The sequence below is a fragment of the Canis aureus genome, chromosome 9 (assembly GCF_053574225.1).
Source record: "Canis aureus isolate CA01 chromosome 9, VMU_Caureus_v.1.0, whole genome shotgun sequence".
Taxonomy (NCBI): Eukaryota; Metazoa; Chordata; class Mammalia; order Carnivora; family Canidae; genus Canis; species Canis aureus.
Window position 1 is genome coordinate 73,768,786 of NC_135619.1, and position 26,829 is coordinate 73,795,614.

The window sequence follows — 26,829 nt, forward strand, 5'->3', positions numbered from 1 at the left end:
AACCAGGTAGGAGCGGGAGAGGGCAGCTGCTTTGTCGGAGCTGCTTGTGGAGGATGCCTGGAGGCCTCAGATCCCTGCCTCGCCCACAGCTTCTACGGCAGCTCTGCTCACCCTGAGCCTCTGAGGGGCACACAGATGGAGGGCATCTCTGAACAGTGCTGCTCTCGCCTGGGCTCTCTTTGCTCAGGGCTGGCTGCTCTCTGCCCTGGGATTTCTTGTTCTTTCAGAACATCTTAAGCTACTTTGGGATACCAGAGGATTCTGAATTGTTATTCCCTCAGCTTTCAAAGAACATATGAAAACATTTCAGATATACCATACTGAAGCACAACTTAACTTTTTTGTTGACTAGACCTTAAAAAGACAAAATACTTATTACAAAAGAATATGGAAAAATACCAAAAACAGAAAAATAAGCAAACAACAGAATACAAATGAGGTGTGAAACCCTGATTATATGTCTTTGGGGGCTTCCTGTCTGTCTCCCTGGCAGGTCTCAGTGTGGATCGCCCCTGTGCCAGAGCCGTAAAGGTCGACTGTCCATACCCACTGTCCCAGGTCACAGCCAGAAACAGCGTGGTGTGGGCACTGACAGAGCAGAGAGCCCTCCTGTACCGGGAGGGCGTGAGCAGCTTCTGCCCTGAAGGGGAGCAGTGGAAATGTGACATCGTCAGGTATCAGCAGGAGGAGCAGAGACATCTTCATCATCTTGCTTGTCCCGCTCTTGGTTCTTTGTCAGCTTGCCTCCCCTTAACGCACCCATGGGAGCCTCTCCTGGGCAAAGCTGCTTCTCTGAAGCTCTCCATGGTAATAATGTTCTCTGGAATTGTCAGAGTCAGTGTAGCAGCCTGACCATGGAGACGCCCTGTGCCTGCCTCTGACTGGCAGATTGGATGTTGGGTCATAGCTCAGCTTTTTGAAATGCTGGTGCCCTCTTGTGTAACCTGGAGTATCACACACTCATGAGCCTCTCACGGCAGTTTCTGTTCACTACTACCCAGTGCTGTCTGGTGGTTTCTGTGTAGAATCTCAATGGTTTAGGGCCAGATCTCTTTCTTTATTATCATCCTAGTCAATGGGACTTGATCTCTGAGTTGTAATTTATTTGGTTACTTATATCACTCAAAATTTCAATTATAGAATTACCATCAAATCATTTTGCTGATTAGAAAAATTAGGCTAGGATCTTCTTGGTTTGAACCTAGAAACCCAGTCAGCTTGAGCAAAAGTAGCTACTGTGAGCCACAGCAGGGCTGGGCTGGATGTGCGAAGGTGACTGTCCCCAGCCCTGCCCTCCCCCAGAGCAGGAGCCACGTAACTGTCTGGTGCCAGTTAGCATAGACCGTCTTAAACCAGAGAGTGCAGCCCAGCTGAGCCTCGACACTGGCAAGAACTTTACCAGAGGGACAGGAAGGGGAAGGGCACTGCCCCAGGGGAAACACAATTTGCCCAGCTGCTGCTGCCCAACACAGCCCAGTCCACGGGTGGGGCAGAGGCGCCTCCATTTGCTTGATTTTGATTGTACAGGAGGGAGCAGTGAGGTGGAGGTGCCTTAGGTGCCCACATACTTTTCTTGTAGGTAATTTTCTCCCAAGAGCTTTCCCTACCATGCCGGGTCTTCAGTATCTTTCAGAAGCTGCCACACGTTTAAACAACATACACTGCAGAGTAACGTAACTCAAAACTCAAGTGTCCTTCCTTGGAGCGTCCTTTGGACACCCAAAGCTGGCGTTCCTTGTCAGGCTAGGTGCTTTGTGCGTGGGCGCTGACTCCCCTGTTCTCTTCCCTGTTTCCAGTGAAAAGCAAGCTTTGGAACCCGTCTGTATAACTCTCGGGGACCAGCAGACTCTGTGGGCCCTGGACATCCGAGGGAACCTGTGGTTCAGAACTGGCATCGTTTCCAAGAAGCCCCAGGGAGATGATGACCATTGGTGGCAAGTAGGTGCTCAGTTCCAGGGCCACTGGCCAGGGGGTCTCTCTGAGGTGGGAGCTCTGCTCCACTTTTTATAGCCCTTCTCTTCTCCTTAAAGAGATTGAGGAGGTTGGATTAAATAAAGAACATTCACTTTTTGATGAGTTAGACTTTGCTGTATTTGAGCACATTAGAAATATCCAGGGCTTTTCGTTGTAGGAAGTAACTTGTAAAACTCTCTTTGCTTAAATGTACAGGTTCTGTTTATTATTCCTGTTTTTGTTTTGGTATTAAATAGTTATCCTTACGTGCCAAATAAGCCCAGTGATATCCTTTTGAAGACCTAGGTAATAATGGTGTTTAATTCTGAACACATGGGCTACAACGAGCTAGCAGGTTTGGAAACCCAGCCTACAATTAAAATTCATCTCTCCCCACTTGTTCCAAAGGCCTCTAAGCAAGTGGCATTTCAACAAAGAAAGGAGAATGTTCCCACACGCTCCCAGAAAAGGAAGCAGTCTGTGTAATAGAAGGGTGTAAGCAAGCTCACTTTTCAAGATGTCTGGGGTGGCCTAGAACGTGTTTTCCAAGGCATTGTTCTTCTCTTTGGTATTGTTCAGCATAGCTGTCCCCCCAACCCCTGCTGTGGCAGTGAGGTGGTTCTGACCCTCAGCAGCTAGGACCTAGGCAACGTCTCTTCATTGGTTGTCTCCACTGGCTCAGGTCAGGTTGTTGCTACAGACTCACCATGCTGGGGGCAGGTCGTTCAATAGCCGCCCCTGAGTCTATCAGATGAGAGTGTGGGAAAAGAAGCTTGTGTTTGCTCTCTGATCAGTAAGCATATGTGTACACAGGTCTCTGATACGTCTGATACTCTTTGAAAAGTTGTACAAGTACCTTCTCCATGCTGGTAAGCATATTATATGGTTTTGCACACATGCATACACACACACGTGTATATATGTACCAAGTTCCATTTTTAAGTAACCTAAAGAAAATTAGTTACCAGTTTATCAACTTATTCAGAACATTACCTTTAGAGAAATTTAATTTGACAGAATCATCTGTGAGGTATTTGGAAGCAGAATTATTTTAATATCATAAGACTTTCTCTGTAGCACCAGAGTCAGCTTTATGTTTGGCTGCTAAACCTTTCTTTTTTTTAATTTGCATCCTGCTTATCTGCAAGTGTTGGGTGCTAAGGTAGGCTGCCACAGACTTTCTGTGTGGCCTTGGCATGGGCATGCTCCCGAGGAGAAGCAGAGCTCCTTGGGCCAGCACACAGCAGCCTGCATGGTGAGCCCCAGAGCTTCGTGCCCCATGTCCTGTGCACTGGCGGAGTGCTCACTGACATGGGCACGGGGCCATGGGGTTCTGACGTGGTAAAGCACTTCACTTAAACTTTCGTTAGGCCGGTGGTTTGCAGTTAATGTGAGTCCTTTCATGGACGGAAAAGGGAATATTTGTACACTTACAAAGTACTGGCTTTTACAATAATTTCCTTTTCCTTTTCATTTGTTTTTGTTTATTATAATTAAGTTCCCTATAATAAATGATGTGTCTTTCACTCAGCGTCTCATTGTGTGAGACCTGGGAACGCGGCCTACACAAGGCTGTCCTAGGATTCAGGGCACCACATTCTCTATAGTCAAACCCAACAGGGCAGAAGTATACGTGGAAGTCACGTGGAATTAGATTTCGACCATCTTAGAAAGAACTCTCTTTTTATTTTTTAAGATTTTTTATTTATTTATTAGAGAGAGAGAGAGAGAGGCAGAGACACAGGCAGAGGGAGAAGCAGGCTCCATGCAGGGAGCCCGATGTGGGTCTTGATCCCGGGTCTCCAGGATCACTCCCTGGCGGAAGGCAGCACAAAACCGCTAAGCCGCCTGGGATGCCCTCCTTTTTTTTTTTTTTTTTTTTAAGATTTTATTTATTTATTCATGAGAGACAGAGAGAGAGAGGCAGAGACACAGGCAGAGGAAGAAGCAGGCTCCATGCAGGGAGCCCGACATGGGACTCGATCCCAGGACTCCAGGATCACACCCTGGGCCGAAGGCGGTGCTAAACCGCTGAGCCACTCAGGGTGCCCAGAAAGAACTTTCTAACAGCTAGAGCTGCTTGATAAGAGTGAAGTTCTCCTCAGGGTTGCCCCGAAAGAAATTCAGGAATGTTAGAGAAGCAGTTTGCAGGTGTGAGCAGAGTGTGCCCCTCATGTGTAGGATGGTCCTGCTCCATGTTGTTGCTCTGGCGGAATTATTGACAGTCCTGGTTCAGATCAGAAAGTGCTTCCATCACCCTGCTTACAATACTTTTTTTAACCCATATTATTATTCTAAGGATTGCACACTGTTGTCCATTGGAGATACCTAAATTTAAAAGCAAAACGACCCGGGCAGCCCCGGTGGCACAGCGGTTTAGTGCCGCCTGCAGCCTAGGGCGTGGTCCTGGAGACCCTGGATCGAGTCCCATGTCAGGCTCTCTGCATAGGTGCCTGCTTCTCCCTCTGCCTGTGTGTCTGCCTCTGTGTGTGTGTGTGTGTGTGTCTCTATGAATAAAGAAATAAATCTTTAAAAAAATAAATAAAAAATAAAAGCAAAACGACCCTTTATCGCTGATTAGAATAAAAGGCATCACGGGTCTGAGGGGGTGGTCACAACAGTACATGCTGTTGTAACAGATCTGTGTCATATAAAAGCATATGAAACAAAAGATGAACATTTTCTTCCATCTCTCCAAATCCCTCAGAAGTAATTGCAGTCACTGGTTCAGTAGTCTCCCGCCAGACTTTATTTGGTCCTTACACACATGCGCAGGTGCACATGTGTGCTGAGTGTTTGCCGAATGTGGGCCAGACCTCAGCTCTTGGGCAGCACACGTGCAGAAGGCAGCACCGCTGCACTGAGAGAAGGATGTCTTTCTGTCTCCCCCTCCAGGTGAGCATCACAGACTACGTGGTGTTTGACCAGTGCAGCTTATTCCAGACCATAATCCATGCCACACACTCGGTGGCCACGGCAGCACAAGTGCCCGTGGAAAAGGTGGCAGATAAGCTGCGCATGGCATTTTGGTCTCAGCAGCTTCAGTGCCAGCCGAGCCTTCTCGGGGTAAACAACAGTGGTGTCTGGATCTCCTCCGGCAAGAATGAATTCCATGTCGCTAAAGGAAATCTCATCGGTGGGTGCACTACCTTTCTTTTCACATTGACTCGATTGGCAGCTTCAGTTTAAAGCCAGCACTGAAAGAAAAGCTTTGAGATCTCAGCTGTAGAGGATAATTTGGTGCCAGTGTGTGAAGCGTTTGTAATGGAGGCATTCTTTTTGTTTTGTAGCAGTTTCCTTGTTTTCAGTCCATCATTCCTACAACTTGGGTACCCGTGTTTGGATGGTGTGGGACCAGTTTCTACTGGGAATCCATGATGATCTAGGAAAGGCAGATGGAGCTCATTTTTATGTTCATAATTTCACTTTTTTTTTAAAGATTTTATTTATTTATTCATGAGAGACACACGGAGAGAGAGAGAGGCAGAGACACAGGCAGAGGCAGAAGCAGGCTCCATGCAGGGAGCCTGATGTGGGACTCAATCCTGGGACTCCAGGATCACGCCCTGGGCCGAAGGCAGGCACTAAACAGCTGAACTACACAGGGATCCCAATAATTTCACATTTAAATGAAAAAGTCCACCCAGGAACACCTTGATGGCTCAGTGGCTGAGCATCTGCCTTTAGCTCAGGGCATGATCTCAGAGTCCCAGGATCGAGGCCCACATTGGGCTCCCCTCAAGGAGCCTGCTTCTCCCTCTGCCTGTTACTCTGCCTATCTCTCTGTCTCTCATGTATAAGTAAATAAACTCTTTAAAAAAAAAAAAAAGAAAACGTCCACCCAAATGTAAAGAGCACAGTAAGAGGCAATAGTCCCGTTTCCGAGATGAAAAGTTCTTGCTCTGTGGAGAATGCAAGGCTCTGGGAATCTATAACTGGTGGTGTAAATCCACAGGTACCCATGAGGGCTTTGTTTTTATGAGTGAAGCCTTGCTTTGTGAATTTTTCCAGCTCTCCTCCCTCTGCACAACCCCCCAGCCCCTGCCCCACACCCTGGGCAAGACTGTGGCTCTGCTTATCAGCGTGGAAGGAGAAACAAGGGACTGGCCTCATAGCACTGGCTGGCGTGGACCTCCTAATTTAAGGGCACTCTAGAATGAGCTCTAAGAGGTTTTGGAGACAAGTTGTAGTATAGAACTAATGCTCTGGAGTGTGTGTGTGTGTGTGTGTGTTCTCCTCTTCTTTCTTTAACACACTTCCTATTGGTTCTTTCTAGGCACTTACTGGAATAATGTTGTTCCCCGTGGGACAGCTTCTGCAACAAAGTGGGCCTTTGTGCTGGCTTCCACTGCTCCCACAAAAGAAGGTTAGTTGAGAAATACAATGCATAATTGGCAGTTGAAAAGTGAAAACCATGGTCTGACCATGACCTAGTTGGGACCAGGCGTGGCTATGTGGACCTCAGAGACAATGCAGTGGCTTCCCAGGCAGGCAGCCCTTGTTGGCTGAGCCAAAGCCTCCAAGCTGGATAGGCCTGACCAAGAAAGAAGGCTCTGGTGTGTGGGTGTTGAATGAGTATAAAGGCAGGGCGTCATTGCGAAGGAGAGGAACATACAGTGTCCCACTAGGGCCGGCAGTTGGAGATGTCCAGTGACATGTCACGGGGCCATAGCACTGCAGTCAGTAGGCACCAAGGTTCTTGGGGTGCCTCTCCATTTCCCCTCGTGAAGTTTTCCATCACCTCCTAACAGCCTCTTTGAATCTGGTTTACAGATTCTGGCTCAGTCTGAGTCCCACAGCTGTGCCCTGTTAGGACAGGTCTATAGGGGCAGACTTCCCATTGGCTCCAATCAGAGCTCACCTCCCTTCCTGGAGCATGGGGTTTGGAGCCGGAGAGGCAGTGCAGCTACCAGTGAGCTGGGAGCCTGGGCAGCCAGGTGATCCCTCTGGGGGGTGGCCGAAGGCTCCTCCTAGCTTTGCCCTGAGGGTCAGATGAGAAGATGCCATGAAGCCTGTGGTTCAGAGGAAGCACCTGGTTAGTTCAAGCCATTAGTCCCACCGAGATTTGGGATTTCCGTAACTTGTCAGTACGGGAAGATGTTTACTCGCCTGATCATTCTACCCATAATTCTGACATCTGTAAGCTTTGAAAACCGTGGGTTATATCCTGAGATTGACACAAAATCATTTGGCAGCAAAACCTGGCCTGAACCAATGTGGGGCTACTTATTTATCCATTGATTATGAGTGTGCACACGTTCTGTGGCAGGAATGTTACTGCATTTCATTGCTGCCTGGCTCCCTGAGGCTGTTACTTAAATATATGGCATACCCCTTACCTTAGGTTTTCAAAATCCAAAACAGTTTTGAATTCTAAAACCTAGCTGGCCACAAGTTTTAGTGAATAATATATTATGATGGAGACATTAACTTTCCCGGAGTTTATCTGCATTTTAAAACTTAATCTGTTAAGACCAAAGGACTCCATAAAAATGGTGGGAGGAAGAGAGAGTGGATTTTGAGGAGAGGGTGAGGAGAGAAGGTTTTCTAGCTCTCCAGGCCTCCCCAACAGCCTCACCCCTCCCCCCAGACCAGAACAGGGGAACTGTAGACCCATCCTTCCAAGGAATTGCTGACCTCACTTCCTCCAGAGCAACGGTCACACCAAGTCAAAGACTCCCCAACCCTTACGAAACGTCCAAGTTCAGAGCCACAGAGCCAAGACCATAGCCTTCACCAAATCTCATAAGCCCTACTTTATTTCCTCCCTTTAGAACACCTCAAGCTTATTTTTTAACTGGATGGCCATGGGTGCACCTCTGACTTCTGGCTTAAGGTCTATCAAGCTCGCCTGCACAGTAGTGCCCTGGGAGCCAGGAGTGGTGGCATCTGCCATCAGGTGTCAGCTGCCCAAAGGCCACAACTGCCTTGTGCGTCTCGTCAGTAACAAACATGAACCTTTTCCGCAGGAAGCTCCTTGTGGCTGTGCCAGAGCAGCAAGGACCTGTGCAGTGTCAGCGCCCAGAATGCCCAGTCCCGCCCCTCCACGGTGCAGCTGCCTCCCGACGTGGAGATGAGGGCATACGCCGCCTGCCAGGACGCCCTGTGGGCCCTGGACAGCCTTGGCCAGGTGTTCATCAGGACGCTCTCCAAGAGCTGCCCCACAGGCATGCATTGGACGCGGCTGGACCTTTCCCAGCTAGGTATGGCCCCTGGGTTCAACTTGTGTTGTATAAATTCAGGAGATTGATCAGCCAGTCCAGATTAAATGGACCTCTGACTTAGGAGGAGCTTTACTTCCCTACCTCATACAGCTCATAGGGCTCCCAGAGCCCAGGAGAATCACACACTCAGCAGAAGTTGCCACTAGAACTGCCTGATGCAGCTACTCTGCCAGCCTGACAATATGGCACATTTCTTTGTGCCCTTTAAGTCTGGAAGAACAGGTGTGTCCCGCATCAGCACCCATTTACCTGTCCCTCTGCAGCTGGAACAGTGCCCAGCGGGCTGGCATCTGTTCCTCCTCGAGCGGTCTGAGGAGATGATGTGCCTCTCTGGCTCTTCTCTGAGTCTCCTGTCCAGGGTCCCAGAGCCAGCCAAGGAGCATGATGCTGTTTATAAATTATTCATTTGTGTTCTAAGAAACAAGGTATCAGAGTGGGCCCGCAACATTGGGTTATTCTCCAGGCAAATCCTTGTGTGTGACTTGTCTGACAGCAGAGACTTGTCTAAAGGCAGAGGCTGCTCCAGCGGCTCCAGAAGGTCCACTGGAGCCTTAGGACTACTCCCCTGCCATACAGGTTCCCGTTTCGGTAAACGGACAACCAGTGTTTTTTGTTTGGTAGATTGTAAGGTTGAATTCTACTAGCATTTAATGTTTAAGGATTCAGACACACCTACTCATTAGAGAAGTAGAGAAAAGTGGAGGTGGCGCCTGACTGCCTCAGTCAGTAGAGTATGTGACTCTTAATCTCTGAATCCTAAGTTTGAGACCTGCATTGGGTTTAGAGTTACGTGTGTGCGCGCGCACACATATACATGCAGGTGTCTGGGGGGCTCAACTGGTTAAGCATCTGCCTTCAGCTCAGGTCATGATCCCGGGCTCCTGCTCAACGGGGAGCCTGCTTCTCCCTCTCCCTCTGCTCCTGCCCCCATTCATGCTTGTTCTCTCTTGCACACATTTTCTCACTCTCAAATAGGTAAAATCTTTAAAAATGTATATGTACAAATGCCTGTGACTGCATCTCCAGCTGCCCGGGACCTCTCACCATCCCATGAAATAGACTGGGCCCCATCTGCTCTCAGCTCATGTGGCTCCTGCAAGGTGCTGTATAGAGAGATCATCATTCCCTTGTCCAGCACGAGACCAGATATAGTCCAGCTTAAATAAGAGGCAGACTGGCTCTCAACTGAAGAAGCAAACTGTTCCAAAGCTGGGAACGTTCCAGGGCCATGCTCAGTTTGGCAGCACATATACTAAAAATTTGAATTTTTCAGGGTTATTTTGGTAACTTATGCTTTTGGCCTCATACCCTGTCTTTTGACCCTAATCCCGGCACCAGGGCTGTCACGTTCTGGCTTTGGAGAGTATTTACCAGCCACCGTTACTGATGGTGACTGACCGGACAAAGCTGGGGCTGCTTATGGCCCTGAGTGCTGGTGACAGGGGACCCTCCTGCCTGCCCTAGGAAGCCTGCCACCATCCAGATATCTACTGGCCTGAACAGCAACCAGACCAGTTTGGGAGATGTTGCCAGTTTCTCCTGGAGGTCGGAAGGCCAGGCCTCCCACCACCAAACCTTGAGAACTGGGAGGCTTGCTCTTCTGCACAGTCTGGGTGAGGGGCAGAGCTGTTTCCCTGTGCTGTCCCCTCCACGTCCTTCAGAGGACACCACTGAGCTCCATGGACACAGAGTGAGTGGCATTATCCGGGCTGCACGGTGCCAGAACCACCTCTACCCGGGGTCCACAGCTCCCATCTCCCTTCCAGATCAGTGCAGCCCTCCCAGCACTGGCTAGCTGGCTAGACTACTGCAGGTCTCTGATGTGCCCATTTGGGCTTCACTGGGGTGGTGGCCATCCTTTCCAGGAGAGAAAGTCAGCTTTGGTGGGATGAAGGCTTGGTTTAAGAGACCTGACCCTAGGCAGGTTCCAGGATCCTGGGTGAGCTGCTGGGTTCCCTGTAAACCTTAATTTCTCACCTTCCTAATGGGAACAGCAGTCCCCAGCACAGAGAGATGATGCAAGGAAGCATCCTGTGTAAACATGAGCTTCTTGGGCAAGTGTCCTGTGCAGGGTCCCTGTCGAGCCAGCATTAGCTGCATTGCTCTCCAGGCTCATGGGGGCTGTCTCACCAGGTGCCTGATTGGGTGTTGGTGGGAAACACTGCCTTTCTGAGCTCTAGGTTTTGTTTATTTATCTGGGTTGCTAGCAGACACTGAAATGATGGATAAATGATCTTTTACCATTTTCTAAATGTAGGAGAATGCAGCATGTCCTGAGTTGGTAGGTTTCATGTTGGGGCAGAAGAGGCGGGTAGGAGGTCATGTGAAAGATACTGGTTTCCCACTGTCCCAGGGTCCGGGGCAGTAAAAGGCAGGCAGGCACCACCAGGCCTTGTGTTATTGGGCCCTCTCCGGGATGAGCTTTGTAGCCTGTGGGATAAAAAGGTGAATCCGGTGATTTTCTTAAATTATTATTTAAATGCAGGAATACAGATTTTAAGTTCAGCTGTGTGCTCCCTGCCCAGAGCCCCACATGTGAGTGTCCATGGCAGGTTGTCATCAGGCAGCAGGCACCAAATAGTAGTGAATAGAAAGTGTAGTGACCTACTGCAGGAGCCACCTCATGGCACCAGGTGGGCCCACCTCCCCCGTGGTCGCCAGATCTGTCTTCCTAAAACAGCAGGGGTGTGCCCTCAATGTGAAAGGGCTCCACATCGCACCAGCTTCAGGGTGGTGCCCAGGGCCATCACAGCAGGCCCACCAGCCATGGCTCTGCCCTTTGTGCCAGGCCCCTTTGTGCATAGTGCGTGCTTGTCTTGCCACGGCCTAGAACGTCCTCCTGGCTCCTTCCTTCCCCAGCTTCCTCAGCTCTTCTTCCTTCCGACCTCTACCCCACCACTGGCTTCCTTCAGTTCCCATTCCCTTGACGTCTGCCCACCATGTGCCCTGAGTGCTTTGCCCCTGCTCTGTTTCAGTGGCCCTCATAGTCTGACCTTGAGCGGGGTCTGCACACAGAGGGGGACCACTTGCTCTCCATATCCATGCCCAGAGGGACATTAGACCATCAGGGAAGGTGGTTATTACTGGTAACTAACATTTCTAAGTAATTCTGGGATATGAGTTTTGATCCTGTCTTTGGCCTCGATATTGATAATCACTAATAAAACTGCCTAACAGGCAGATTCAAGAGCGGTAAGTAGCTGCTCCACCTCTATGTTGCCACCAGCTTGTTCAGGGATGTGATGTATCTGTGCTTTTATCTTCAGTCCTGGCCTCTTCTTTACGAGTTTTCTGACATTACGAACATGAAAAATGAAACCCTGTCCTGTGGGTGCTGACAGTGTGATGCGGCCCACCTCCTGATGGTAGTGCCAGGTGATTGTAAAGTTGGGAATGTCACCAGCTTGCACATTGCAAGCAGAAATTTCGGTTCCAGGGATGACTTTAGCAAAGTATCAAGTCATGAATGTGATTTTTTTTTTTTTTTTTTTTTCATGAAAGAGAGAAAGAGGCAAAGACACAGGCAGAGGGAGAAGCACGCTCCATGCAGGAAGCCTGATGTGGGACTCAATCCCAGGTCTCCAGGATCACACCCTGGGCCGAAGGCAGCACTAAACCCCTGAGCCACCTGGGCTGCCCCATGATTGTGATTTCTACCTTTAATTTCTTTCTTAAGACCTAATGTCACTCTTTCCTGCCTCTACTCAAATTACCAAATCGATTGCTGCTTTGAGATGAAGAGAATTCTTAAATGTCTGGCTATTGAACCCAGTTTTAGAGACTGAATATGGAAATTTGTGATTTATTATAATCCTGGTTTTGGGAAGAAAATTTGCACCATTTAGCAGATATTTAAAATGCTGATAGCATTTCATTTCCCATTAATATGTGTGCTGTCAGGCATTGGAATGTTTAGCAAACGAATGCAATTTTGTAATTTAATTCATCTGGTCACAACATTTAATGAGGAAATATTTATTTATTTATTTATTTATTTATTTTTAATTTTATTTATTTATGATAGGCACACAGTGAGAGAGAGAGAGGCAGAGACACAGGCAGAGGGAGAAACAGGCTCCATGCACCGGGAGCCCGACGTGGGATTCGATCCCGGGTCTCCAGGATCGCGCCCTGGGCCAAAGGCAGGCGCTAAACCGCTGCACCACCCAGGGATCCCCAATGAGGAAATATTTAGTGTCAGTTTTTGCCTTTAGGTAGGTAACAAATAGGATTATGGTAGCAGTAAATTATGCAGAAAATTGTTTAATAAATCCTAAAACACCAAATAAATGTTACTTTTTGTTCTAAAATATATGTTTAAAAGTAATCCAGGGGATCCTTGGGTGGCTCAGCGGTTTAGCGCCTGCCTTTGGCCCCAGGGCGTGATCCTGGAGTCCTGGATCAAGTCCCACATCGGGCTCTGTGTGTGGAGCCTGCTTCTCCCTCTGCCTGTGTCTCTGCCTTTCTCTCTCTGTGTCTCTCATGAATAAATAAATAAAATCTTAAAAAAAAAAAAAAAAAAGTAATCCTAGGGGATCCCTGGGTGGCTCAGCGGTTTAGCACCTGCCTTTGGCCCGGGGCGCGATCCTGGAGTCCCGGGATCAAGTCCCGCGTCGGGCTTCCGGCACGGAGCCTGCTTCTCCCTCCTCTTGTGTCTCTGCCTCTCTCTCTCTCTCTATGTCTATCATAAGTAAATAAATAAATCTTTAGAAAAAAAATAAAAAAACAAAAGTAATCCTAAAGGGGAACTGTCTCCTCTGTTGAATAAAGTAATTAAAACCTTTTTTTTTTTAATAGAAAAAGCAAAACGGGGAAAGGCAGGAAAATTGTAGTGTGTCTGTGTTCATCGGGCTGGTAATGTAGTAGCGGTCCCGAAATATCAGCGACTTACCACAATGAGTGTTGCTTCCCCGGTGCCACAGAGTTGGCTCTCTACCTTTGGCTCTCAGTCTCTTAGAATTGTGTCCACTGGGCGGCAGCTTGCTGGTGCCGCTGCTGTGCTCTGTGGCTTCCTTCTCTTGTCACTACAGCAGGGGACAGCTGAAAGACCCCTTGCCAGCTCTTTATGCTTCAGTTCAAAAGTGGCTGATCGCTTCTGCCTACAGCCCATTGTCCGGACTAACGACGGGGCCCCACCTAACTTGCAGGGACCTCGGAGAAGCCTGGAATGTTTGGGGAGGGCAGGAGTCTCTGCCCCTGTCCTGACCATCTCAGCTAATACAGTCTCTTATACTGTACTCCGGCGGGGGAAGGGGGGGGGCCTCTGTGAGGAAGGAAAATGCAGAAGAGCCTTCAGGTAAATATTTTCTTTTTGACCTGTGTCTTCAGTTCAGAATAAGCTATCATCTATACTGACATGTATATTCTAGTAGCCTTTACTTTTGTCCTGAAAGAATATTCCTGTAACTTGAACGATGTGTTCTGGTGGCGGTGTTGTTAGGTACTACTAACGGAGCTGCTGGCCTGGTGTGTCCCTGTCACCGTGGAACTTTTCTCACCATCGCCACTGCCTGGAGTTCCTATTAGGGCAAGTTGAAGACTCCAGCATAAAAATTAATTTTCATTTAACATTTTTTTTAAAGATTTTATTTATTCATGAGAGACACACAGAGAGAGAGAGAGGCAGAGACACAGGCAGAGGGAGAAGCAGGCTCCATGCAGGGAGCCCGAGGTGGGACTCGATCCCGGGACTCCAGGATCACACCCTGGGCTGAAAATGGTGCTAAACCACTGAGCCACCTGGGCTGCCCCACTTAACATTTTTAAATTAATGTTTGTTTCTTGGCTATTTCTGTGATTTACGGCTGAAGGAACTGTATTTCGATTGGTACAAATCTTCTGTGTCATGTTAGAGCTCTAGAAGTCCATTTGAACTCTCGGGTAAGATATTCTATAAAAGATTAAGGAAGAAGAAACTACAGTTAACTTCAACATATACACAAAAGGATACTAAGGATTTTTTATGTGGTGGTCAGTTAATACTTTTCAGCTGGTGTCATAACTGAAGGCACCTGATAAGACTTCCACCTAGCAGGATCCATGCTTGTACTTCAGTGCAGATTTTTGGGCTGCCCTCTGCTACCAGCGACAGGTGTGAGCTGGCCAACAGGAGCATGACCACAGAACATGGCTGTACCACCTTCTTCCCCACTGCTTTTAAGTCAAAATGACCCACCAAGGGATCCCTGGGTGGCTTAGCGGTTTGGCACCTGCCTTCAACCCAGGGTGTGATCCTGGAGTTCCAGGATCAAGTCCCATGTCAGGCTCCTTGCATGAAGCCTGCTTCTCCCTCTGCCTGTCTCCCTGCCACCCCCCTCTCTCTGTCTCATGAATAAATGAATAAAATCTTTTAAAAAAAAATGACCCATCAAAATGACAAACTCAGCAGAAAACAGTCAAGAAAATGAAAAGGCAAGCCACAGACTGGGAAGAAAGATGCACAATGTGTATATCTGACAAAGGACTTGGATCCAGAATATACAAAGAAATCCTCTAACCCAGTCATCAAAAGACAAACTGTTTAATTTGAAAAATGGGCAAAAGACTTGAATAGGCATTTCACAAAAGAAGATAGACCCTATAAGCACGTTGTGCCCCATAAGCACATTAAAAGATTCTCAGCACCATTAGTTACCAGGGAAATGCAAATTAAAACCATGATGATATACCTCTTCACACCTACTAGAATGGTGCCAAGACCAGGTGCTGGTGAGGCTGTGGGCAGCCAGCATGCACAGCTGGTGGGCATGCAGAATGGCAAATGTACATCTACCCCGTGGCCCTGCACTTTCACTTCCAGGTACCATTCAAGAAAGATAACACACGTTCACAAAAAAGTCATCCATAGCAGCTTTACTCCTGATCACAAGAAGCGGGCGTGACTAAATGTCCATCATCAAGTGGTTGGATAAACTGAGTTATTGGCATGCAGTGGAGTAACGCTCAGCAACATGAAGCAACACGGTTCCACTGGGTGACTGAAGCCAGATCCCAAAAGAGTTCAGGCCCATGATTGCTTATTTGGACCTCTAGACCAGGCTGCCCTAACTCATGGCGACAGAAGTAAGGAGTGGGTGCCTTGGGACCAAGGGAACTGACTCGAAGGGGCCCGAGGGAACTTCCTGGGGTGATGAAAATGTTCTGTAACTTGACAGGACATGGGTGACCTGGGTATATTTATCTGTCAAAACCAACTGAACTGAACATGTCCCATCTGAGCCTTCACCAGTGTCCCAGAGGGCAGATAGCTGGTGTGGAAGAGTTGAGCTGGCCTGGTTTCAGACCTTTGCCTCCTGGCTTTGCCGCATCCTTGCCCTGGGACCTTGGGCAAGTCTCTCCATATCTGTGTCCCGACAGCCTCGTGTGTGACTTGAGATCAGAGTCACCATGCATCACTATTGCAGGTTTTGAAGTGAGGCTATCAGACTGAGCTGCACCCTGCCCCACGGCAGCTTCTCTGTGACTACCGGTGCTCTTCTTGCAGGTAGACTAGTAATCGAGTGTAATTTCTCTTCAAAGCCCCCACACATTTCCTTTTCTCTTACAATTGACTTAATCAACCAGGAGAAATGTGAAGAGAAACATGAAGATTCTAGGAGACTTAGCTGGTTCATATGAATTCTCATCAGGATCAAGATTCCTAATAAAGAGGCATTCCCTCCCCCAGATGCAGAATTTGCTGCTGGTAGGCGTGTACGTGATGTAGCTAATGCTGAGGCCCGCGCAGATATTAATCTGTGCTTAGCAGCTCGGGGCCCGTGCCACCAGCATCCTGACTGCTCCGCTGGCGGTGCCCGAGAGCATGCCCACTGGCGCCAGGCAGGTGGCGGGGCAGCCGGAGGCTTCAATAACCCCTGAGCTGCGCTGCCCTCAGATAAAACACAGTCCGCCACAAGTGCAGCCTCACCTCTTTCTTTGAAGGATAATATCAAAGTCCATAGATTAAATGAAGGATTTGTCATTTTACAAAAGTAATTAGTGTGTGGATTTTTCCTTTATCTACAGGAGCTATAAAACTGACGAGCTTGGCATGTGGAAACCAGCACATCTGGGCCTGTGATTCTAGGGGTGGAGTTTACTTCCGAGTGGGAACCCAGCCTCTAAATCCCAGTCTGATGCTTCCAGCCTGGATAATGATTGAGCCACCTGTCCAGGTAAGCAAAACTTAACTGATACCAAGCTGCTCCTCAGTAAGACAGAAGCTGTGAGGATGCAGTTCCTGGAAGCGGGACCATACCCGCTTGTATAGGCCTCTCAGCAAGTGGGGGAAGAGGCAAGTGTCCCGGGAACAAGGTGCGTGTGCTTACTCATTGGCATCCCAGTTGTGGAATTTAGAACTGAATATCTTGTTAAAGATGATCTGAAAATAAATAAATAAATAAAATATAAAGATGATCTGAGTCAACACTTAAGATTTTTTTCCTCTCAAAATAAAAATATTGTAACTTTTCACAAATTGAACATCGTTTTTTAAAAGAATAAAATCGGGCACCCGGCTGACTCGGTAGAGCATGCGACTCTTGATCTCGGGGTCGTGAATTCAAGCCCTATTTTTAAGTAAGCATAGAGCATAGAGCTTACTTAAAAATAAATAAAATAAATATAAAATAAAATAAAATAAAATAAAATAGTACCCAAAAGTATAGTGAAGAAATAAAAGGTCACTTAAAAATAAATAAAATAAAAATAAAAATAAAATAAAATAGTACCCAAAAGTATAGTGAAGAAATAAAAGGTCACTTAAAATCTCACCATGGAGGGGATCCCTGGGTGGCTCAGCAGTTTCGCGCCTGCCTTTGGCCCAGGGCACGATCCTGGAGTCCCGGGATTGAGTCCCGCGTCGGGCTCCCGGCATGGAGTCTGCTTCTCCCTCTGACTGTGTCTCTGCCCCTCTCTCTCTCTCTCTCTCTCTTTCTGTGTCTATCATAAGTAAATAAAAATAAATCTTTAAAAAAAAAAATCTCACCATGGAGACCATGTCTTGCCATCTTTTTGTGAATGCCTTTCCTGGTTGGTTGAAATTCTGTTTCCTGTCCCCTCCACCCCCATACTCCCCCCCCCTGTCATGTTTCAGCTCACCTAGTATTCTGAATGTTTTTCTTCTTTCGACTGTTTCCACAATTCATAGCAGAAGCAGAAGCCTGATTTGAGGACACTATTTAATTACCCTTAAAGATTGAATGGGCCTGGTTGCTATACTAGATACATTTCTGTTACAATTTATAATGAGGGGGGCTGTGATTTTGTGAGTGTTATCTGCTCCAACTCCTGCTAGTCCCTACTTTGTGACCTTGTTGGGAAAAATGAAGTTGCCATCTGCAGGGGTGACAGTAGGGCAGGAGCAGTTGGTCCTCAAACAAACAAATGCTTGAATGGAGATTGGCAGGAAATGAAGTGTTTGGGTAAACGCCTGTGTTCATGACCATCTAAATTTTGGACATTGTGAACCCTCAGGGATAGAGTGACAGGAATCGGGGTCCAAGACACAGGGCTAGTCATGAGGACCACCAGTCCTCCCAGCAGACATGGGATGTGGGCTGAGGGGCCCTGCAGTGGAACCCAGAGTCAGGTCAGAGTTCTTTCAGGCTGCCGGTTAGTGGTCATATCCACTGTGACTATCATAAATTAAAAAAAAACAAAACAAAAAAAAACTAAAGTTTAAAAAAATAAATAAATAAAAATAAAAATAAATAAATATAAATGGAATTGTGCAGTATGTTGCCTTCTTTGCTGCCTTTCATTTAGCATCATGGTTACAAGTACTGTAGCATGTTGTAGCCTGTATCAGTACTTTGTTACTTTTTATCACTGAATAATATTCCATCCCATGGATGGACATTTTTTTTTTAAGGATTTGTTTATTTATTCATGAGAGAGACTGAGAGAGAGAGGCAGACACACAGGTAGAGGGAGAAGCAGGCTCCATACAGGGAGCCCGACGTGGGGCTCCATCTCAGGTCTCCAGGATCACACCCTGGGCTGAAGGCGGGCTAAACCGCTGAGCCACCTGGGCTGCCCGGACATTTTGTTTATCCATTCATCAGTTGATGCACATTTGAGTTGTACCCCTGTGTAAGCTTCTGTGAACATTTGTGTGTGAGTATTTGTTTGGAGTTATGTTTTCAGTTCTGTTGAATAGATACCTTTAAGGGGAAGTGCAGGGTCTGATGGTGAATGTTATGTTTTTAAATGTTTAAGGAACTGGAGCAGCTGGTTGGCTCAGTCAATGAAGCACATGACTCTGGTTCTTGGGTTGTGGGTTTGAGCCCCACATTGGGTGTAGAGATTACTTAAAATCAAATGAACAAATGAATGGTTTTCTACAGTGGCCGCATCATTTTACACCCCACCAGTAATGTGTAAGGGTTCTAGTTTCCCCACATCCTCACCAAAAATTTTTCTTGCCCGATGTTTTTTTTTGTCTTGTTTTTTAAGATTTTTTATTTATTTGAGAGAGAGTGAGCATCAGCAAGGGGAGGGAGGCAGAGGGAGAGGGAGAAGTAGACTCCTTACTGAGCAGGGAGCCCAATGTGGGGCTCGATCCCCCAACACCAGGATCATGACCTGAGCCAAAGGCAGACACTCAACCAGCTAAGCTACCCAGGTGCCTCTTGCCCAGTGTTTTTATTCTAGCCATCCTAATAGGTGTAAAAATGGTATCTCGAGGTTTTGATTTGCATTTCCCGAATAACTAATGATGAAGATCTTTTCATATGCTTATTGGTCATTTGTATATCTTCTTTGGAGAACTATGTATTCATATCCTTTGCTCATTTTTCCACTGGGCTATTTGTCTTTTAATTAATGAGTTTTAAGAGTTCTTCAGGGACCCCTGGGTGGCTCAGTGGTTGAGAGTCTGCCTTTGGCTCAGGGCATGATCCCAGGGTCCTGGGATCAAGTCCCACATGGGGCTCCCTGTGTGGAGCCTGCTTCTCCCTCTGCCTGTGTCTCTGCTTCTCTGTGTCAACTGCAAAGACAGTTTATTTATTTATTCTCATGAATAAATAAATAATTAAAATCTTAAAAAAAAAAGTTCTTCAGATATTCTAGATACTTGGACCCTTCTCAGATATATGATTTACGTATGCCTTTGGTGATGCATATATAACTGTTCCCTAATCCAATATGAAGATTATAAGGGAATACTCTGAACCTGGGTTTGCACCTGGCTTTTCTTTTCGAAATCTTATAGTTCTAGCCCTTATATTTTTTAAAAAATATTTTATTTATTTATTAGAGACAGAATGAGAGAGAGAGAGAGACAGAGACACAGGCAGAGGGAGAAGCAGGCTCCATGCAGGGAGCCCGACGTGGGACTTGATCCCAGGTCTCCAGGATCACACCCTGGGCTGAAGGCGGCGCTAAACCGCTAAGCCACTGGGGCTCCCCTAGCCCTTATATTTAAATGTTTGGTTTACTTTCAGTTAATTTTTGTATATGGTGTGAGGTAGGTCCAAATTCGTTCTTTTGCACATGGATATCCAATTATACCTACGCCATTTATTGAAAAGACTATTCTTTTCCCATTAAATTGTCTTGGGGGGCTGTCAAAATCAATCCATCATAAATGTAAGGATTTTTTCTTTTTTTTTTTTACTTAATTCTATTTCAGTGATCTGTATGTCTATCATTAAGCCAGTGCCACATTATCCTGATAACTTAGCTTTGTTATAAATTTCAAAATCAGGAAGTAATTATCCTTTTTAAAAAAACAAAAAAGATTTTATTTATCTATTTGAGAGAGTGAATGAGAGAGGATGAGCCGGAGGGAGGGGCAGAGAGAGGAGAGAGGGAGAAACAGACTCCCTGCTGAGCAGGGAGCCTGACAATGGGCTCTATCCCAGGCCCTGGGGTCATGACCTGAGCCCAAGGCAGATGCTTAACTAACCCAGGCATCCTGTGATTTTCCTTTGTCAAAATTGTTTTGACTACTCTGCCTCCTTTGCATATCCATTTGAATTTTAGGATCAGTTTGTCAATTTCTGCTAAAAGATGCCAACTAGGATTTTTATAGGAATTGTGTGAATCTGTAGATCACTTGGGGGAAGTATTGCCATCTTCATAGTATCAAATCTTCTAATCCATGAACATGAGCTGTCTTTTTACTTATTTAGATCTTCTTTAATTTCCTTCAGCAGTTGTGTGATTTCAGAGTATGTGTTTTTTACTACTTTTGTTAAATGTATTTCTAAGTCATTTATTCTTTCTGATGCTGTTGTGAACGGAATTGTCTTCTCGATTCCACCTTCAGCTTGTTTGTTGCTAGGATAAGTTTCTGTATGTTGATCTTGTGTCTGGAAAACTTGCTAAACTTATTTATTACTTCTAATAACTTTTTTGTGGATTCCTTGGGGTTTATTATATACAAAAATCACATCATGTACAAATAGAGATAATTTGACTTCTTCCTCTCCTATCTAGATGCCTTTTATTTCTTGTTTAATCACCCTGGCTGGAACTTCCTATGTGGTATTGAGAAGTGAACTTGCTCATTTTGTTCCTGATCTTAGGGGGGAAATATCCAGTCTTTCACCATTAAATAATGATATTAGCTGTGCATTTTTCTAGATGCCCTTTTCAGACTGAAGACGTTCCCTTCTATTCCTAGTTGTTAAGTGGATATTTTTTTCCATGAAAGAATGTTGGATTATGTCAAGTGCTTTTTCTACATCTACTGAGATGATCATGTGGGGTTTTTGCTTTTATTAATACAAAGTATTATTTTGATTGACTTTTGTATGCAGAACCACCTTTTGTTTCTGGGATAAATCTTAGTTGATCATGCTATATAATCTTTTATATATATGTTGCTAGATTTGGTCTGCTAGTATTTTGTCAGGGATTTCTGTGTCCATGAGAGATATGAGTGTTTGATTTTTCTTTTCTTGTCATGTGTTTATCTGGTTTTGCTATCAGGGTGATGCTGGCCTCTTAGGATGAGTCAAGAAGTGTTTCTTCCTCCTGTTTTTTTGGAAGAGTTTCTCAAGGATTGGTGTTAATTATTCTTTAAGCATTTTTACAATTCTTCAGTGTAAGCCTGGGCTTTTCTTTGTGATATGTGTTTTGATTAATGATTCAGTCTCTTTACTTGTTATAGGTTTATTTAGAATTTTGTTTCTTCTTGATTCAATTTGAGTAGTTTGTCTTTCTAGCAATTTGTTCATTTCATCAATATTACCTAACTTATTGGCCTCCAGTTGTTCAGAGTAATCCCTTATAATCCTTTTTATTTCTATAAGGTTGACAGTTATGTCCCCTCTTTCATTTCTGATTTTAGTAATTTGAGCCTTCCCTCTTTTTTCCTTAGTATAGCTAAAAGCTTGTCAGTTTTGTTGATCTTGTCAAAAAACATCTTTAGGTGTTGCTGGTTTTTCTCTATTATTTTTCTGTCCCTTAGTTCATCTGTTTTCACTCTGATCTTTGCTCTTCCACAACTTGTTGTGCACAGTGTTTCACTTGCTTGTGATATTCCTCTGAGAGTCCCCAACAATGTGTGTCACACATGCCTGTAGAAGACCTAGAGTGACCAAGGCCTATAAGTGTGCCGAGTCCCAGCACAGAGCCATGCTAGCATCTGTGAAGGACTGCCAAGGGCAAGAGCAAGGCCCTCAGGACGTGGTGGCAGAGGGTTGGAGCACGCTGTTGCCTTTTCCCTTTAGACCAAAGGCCAGGATATGGGAGAGCGAGGGGCCAAGCAGCAAGCCGCTAGCAGTAGTGGACTCCAGCCAGCCTTGCCTCGCTTGGGCCCCTCTCTGCGGCCGTGAGCCACTCGGGCACCTGGCTGAGTTCTGGCTCAACCATAGGGTTACATCAAAGACTGTGAACCTGAAAATTGCTCTTCCTTTCTCTATTTAGATTCTAGAATAGCCTCTAGGAAGTGGAGCTCAAATTGGGGAGAGAAAGCTTTACTTGGAGCGCTCTATTGACTGTAGTGATCAACAGCTTTGCCCAGGAAAATAGCCAAATAGAGCAAATTCACATGAAATGGCCTCAGCTGTGTTCTAAATAAAGTAATGATTGCTAAATGGGCTGCTCAACACTCGCTGTTCCGCTGAATGGAGCCACGTTTCTGACTCCCTTAGCTTTAGTGCGCTGGAGAAGACATTCACTTTCTGTGGAATTTAAAGATACAAAACGCTTCTCAGATTGGTTCCTGTGGGAAAACAACCTCCAACTTTACACTTGCACAGGCTTCTATACCACACTCTTTCCGGCCCTGACCTACCGTAGTCCTGAATTCACCACAGGACATAGAAGTCAGGAGTATCTCTCCCCACGTGGCAGAGAAAGCCTGTGACTTGGAACCCACGAGTGGCCGGGCAGAAGCACAACCATAGTGAGTGACCAAGACCGGGACCCAGGCCCATCGTGTTGTTAGACTGCGGGGCCTGCCTCTCCTGGGACCCGCTGCTCCGTCACCGAAGGCCTGACAGGATGGGTGTGGCCATGGGGAGAGTGATGCTTCAAGATTTTTTATTTATTCATAGAGACAGAGAGAGAGAGAGAGAGAGAGAGAGAGAGAGAGAGGCAGAGACACAGGCAGAGGGAGAAGCAGGCCCCATGCAGGGAACCCGATGCGGGACTCGATCCCGGGTCTTCAGGATCACACCCCGGGCTGCAGGCGGTGCTAAACCGCTGCACCACCAGGACTGAGAGTGATGCTTCAGAAGCATTTAGATCCACCGTGTGGTTGGACCTGAGTATTAGAGTTTAAATGGAGTTTCCATGTTGCGATGTGACCTCTTCCCCTTTATTTTATTCATTCTTCACCTCGAGCTTCCTGACCTGCAGGTAGGATGTCTTTGCAGTTGACACAGAGAGAGGCAGGTCGTAGGTGCTAATGGGCACGAAGCAGCAGAAATCCTTCACTCTATTTCTGTTTCCTGTTATCCTCCCTGGTGAAAACCTCCCCGCTGTAGTAGTTTTGGGGTGAAGTTTTCACAAAGTACTCAAAACAAATGACTCAGTTTTCAGACTTACTAACATATGGAAGGTTTTCGAAAAATATTTATAGTTGTGATTCGGACTTTTTTTTTTTTTTTTTTTGCATTTTTGCTTTAGTTAGAGAAAGTTTTGTCCATATTAGAGGTAGTGCTAAAGCAAGCTCGATTGATGATGGGAATTTCACATGACTGTGGGCACCAAGGACCCCAGTAAAAGAAGAGGAGCATTTGCTTGCCCCCACCCCAGGTTGGCCCCACTTCTTTCAGGTGTGTCTTCTTTACCAGCACACTCACTTCCCTCCACCCCTGGTCCCCTCTCTCTCCCGAGCAGACGCTGCTGTTTCCTACCCCCTGGTCCCATGCCTCATGTGGTGGGACCCTGCAGCCCATCCTTCCCGTGTGGACTGCTGTCAATTCTCTAGGGCTCATTTACTCTGCCTGGATTCTAGCTCTGTAAGTATGTAAGCTTTAACAGAGAATACCGGTAAGAATGCCATGCCCACAGATCTGCCAGTGGGGATTTGTAACTTGACGTAACTTTACACATCGAGATATTTGGAGAAGTTCACACCTCACAGCAGGAAAGCTTTCCTTAGAGAAGGGTTACCATTAGAAGAGACCCTCACCTGGACTGGCCTTCCATGCATTCATCCAGGTGACAGTCATTTCAGGACAGCACTGCAGAGTCCAAGGAGATTTCATTGTCCTTACCCCTCATTGAAGGCACAGCTAAGCAGCTCTGATGACACTCTTGCTCCCTGCACCCTCTGGTGTTACCCACCAACTTGGCACAGGTCACTCTCAACAGAAGAGATGGTAGAAGGAGGGGGCACCACAGGCAGAGAGCCAAGCTCTGTGGGTACAGCAGCTTCTAAGAAGTTTGGGGTATTCTGATTAATGTCTAGTGTTTTCTCCTGAAATAAAAGTGCTAGTAGGCTTTGGGAATAATTAAAGCAGATCCCCAACACTTCATTTTGCCGGTCGTGGGTTCAATCCCTGTCTCAGGCTAATGCACAGAATTGAGAGCAAGTCAGCCTTGTCCCTAACTGGACTTTCCCAGCACAGCTTGTCCTCCAGTGGCCCTGAGCATGATCATCCTCTGGGATGGGGCACAGAGCTTCATGGGCCAGAGCAACAGACAGGATCACATTAGAGAGTCCCTGTTTTTAGTGAGAGAAAGAAAAAGACATTATCAGTTACATGTTTAGTGTCTAGGAGGTCTCTGCTCTGTAGGAGGGATGTTACTAGGATTTGCTGTGCAGGAGCTGAGTTAAACTGTGATGTGTTTATTTGGGGAAATCCACCACAACTCTTACACAATCCTCCACAGAAGAGTTTTTATTCCCGTGGAGAAATGCCCACAGCACATAGTGGAGTACAAATGTCAGTTACAAAACATGCTCAGTGATTCTATTTTCATTTTTAAAAAATGATATATACACTGTCGAGACATATAGGGAATGATACTAGTTATGTCCAGGTGGTGCTATTGTGGCTGATTTTTTTCTTCCTTTTGCTTACCTCTGTTTTCTGAAAATCTGGCAATGAAATTACACTACTTACAGAGTAAGTAGCTCATAACTCTGAATAATCTAAATAAGACTCAGTCTTAGGAAGTAATCATAAATGTTCCTAAAGCTTTTGTTGTCACACTGTTTCTAGCTGGTGCAGTGAGGCTGTGTGTAGTGAGTGAAACAGGTGCATCACCCGCCTTGTGGCCGAAAGTCCCCTTAGCAAATTACTCTAGTGGCCATTATTATAAATAATTACAGATGTACTTTGAGAAGCCATTTAAAATCATGTCCTGGGGGGACGCCTGGGTGGCTCAGTGGTTGAGTGTCTGCCTTTGGCCCATGTCATGATGCTGGAGTCCTGGGATCGAGTCCCACATCAGGCTCCCTTCGGGGAACCTACTTCTCCCTCTGCCTATGTCTCTGCCTCTCTCTCTTTCTGTGTCTCTCATGAATAAATAAAATCTTAAATAAAAAAATCCTGTCCTGGTAAGGGGCACCTAAATGGCACAATTACGTGTCTGACCTTTGGTTTTGACTCAGGTCAAGATCTCAGGATCATGGGATTGAGCCCTGCATGGAGCTCCACACTTAGCACAGGGTCTGTATAGGATTGTCTTTCCCACTCCTCTGCTGTTCCTGCCCATGCTCTGTCTCTCTCTCAATTTCTCAAATAATAAATGAAAAAATCTTTTTAAAAAAATCATGTCCTGGCAAGTATCAGTAAGGAGAATTGTTCCAAATGGAGGGTGGCCCTAGTGGCTTTGGAGCTGGCCCTTGCCGCTTATCAGAGGTGGTGGCCAGTCCTGAGCCATGCCTCCTTGTGGGCCCCAAGGGTGATCACTCTCCCAGCTGTCACCAGGATGAAGGACGATGTGCATGCAGCACCCCGGGCTCCTCTCACACACCCCCGTAGATGAGGTCTGCTCTTACTGTGCTCACAAGGCCTGGAAATGCCATGTATGTGTATGTGTGGTTCCAATTTTGTAAAAAACAGAAACACGAAATTACAAAATCCCACTAAATACCTAGAAGAAACTACAACAAAGATTGCTGTTTTTGATCAAGGGATTGTGAGTGATTTTCTCAGCTTTCCATATTTTCCTATAATGGGCAGGAAATTTGTTTTCTAATTGGGGAGAAATAGGTATATTTTACAGAGCACCCAGATTTGGTGAGTCAGGTGCAGCCCTTTTGCTCCAGGACACCTTCTCAGACATCCTTGGCCCATATAAATCTGAATCCCCATGGGTCTTTCCACTCCACCCTACCCAATGCACAAAGGATTTTTAGACTGGAAAATATGTGGCCAAACCACCCCATTCCATAGGTGATGAGAGATGAGCTGGATGAAGCAAATTCCCTGGGCCCAGGTGCTCAACAGTTGTGCCCCAACTCCTCGCCCTCATCTTCAAGCAGAATGCCAGCCCCATGCTTACAGGGTTGTGGGAACAAGCTGGGGGAGAGCGGAGAAAGCACCATATCCCATAGTGGTCAGGAGCCTCTCACAGAGGCACGGTTGCTGTAAGAACGTGACCTGGGCAGGTTGGCTGGTCAGAAGGGATTCCCAGCTGAGGGAACCGTGACACATGAGCATGACCAGAGAGGCACCAGTGCGTGCGCTGGAGCAGAGGTACTGGTCACCCTGCAGGGCTACTGCAGAGCACTGGGAGACCTTAGTTTCTTGTGCCTTTCGGCACTAAGTACTTAGCAACACCCAAGTGAGAACCGGGATGGTAAGATGCAGAGAATTTATGTATGAGGAGAAGACTCAAGATGTCCTCTGGCCCAGATTCGGGCGGGAGCTGAATGAGAAAGGTTTGCAGCGAGCCCGGGAAGTTCTCTGGCCTGGTTTAGTGGACCTGTTGTGTGCATCTGTGAGATTCAGGCCTGAGGTGGAATGGAAGTGGGGGCCGAGACGTGGAATGTTTTTGGGTGAAGGAAGCCACCCCATGCTGGGATTGAGCCTTCTCTCAGTGTCTGAACCAGTCCCCTTATGTTGCCTGCTGGCCCTGTGGTGACCTCACTCGGATCTTGCTGAGCCGGCATGCTCTCACCATGCTGCAGGGGGCTTCACTCCCAGCCGGTCTGCACACAACTGCCACAGACAGACAGGCAGGAGGTGGGCATGCCGGCCTTCTCCCCAGGAGCCTGCAGGGGCCTCCGCTCTCGGAGGGGGACGCGGTGCACTGGGAAGCC

The 26,829-nt window shown here is 46.7% G+C and overlaps 1 protein-coding gene and 1 long non-coding RNA gene across 3 annotated transcripts in view; one reads left to right on the forward strand and one right to left on the reverse strand.

The window, feature by feature from the left end:
- Positions 1–26,829, forward strand: part of TECPR2 (tectonin beta-propeller repeat containing 2) — a 102,872-nt gene that overhangs the window by 56,040 nt on the left and 20,003 nt on the right. For both annotated transcript variants that reach the window (XM_077910674.1, XM_077910675.1), the window contains 6 exons: positions 494–674; positions 1,797–1,938; positions 4,849–5,089; positions 6,230–6,319; positions 7,923–8,156; positions 16,182–16,330. In XM_077910674.1, the coding sequence (XP_077766800.1) occupies positions 494–674; positions 1,797–1,938; positions 4,849–5,089; positions 6,230–6,319; positions 7,923–8,156; positions 16,182–16,330 (1,037 nt within the window). The remainder of the gene's footprint in view (positions 1–493; positions 675–1,796; positions 1,939–4,848; positions 5,090–6,229; positions 6,320–7,922; positions 8,157–16,181; positions 16,331–26,829) is intronic.
- On the reverse strand, positions 14,682–17,086 carry LOC144321181 (uncharacterized). Its single transcript, XR_013386942.1, has 2 exons — positions 16,929–17,086; positions 14,682–16,536 (listed from the first exon to the last, which is right to left on the reverse strand). It is a non-coding gene; the product is annotated as an uncharacterized LOC144321181 (long non-coding RNA).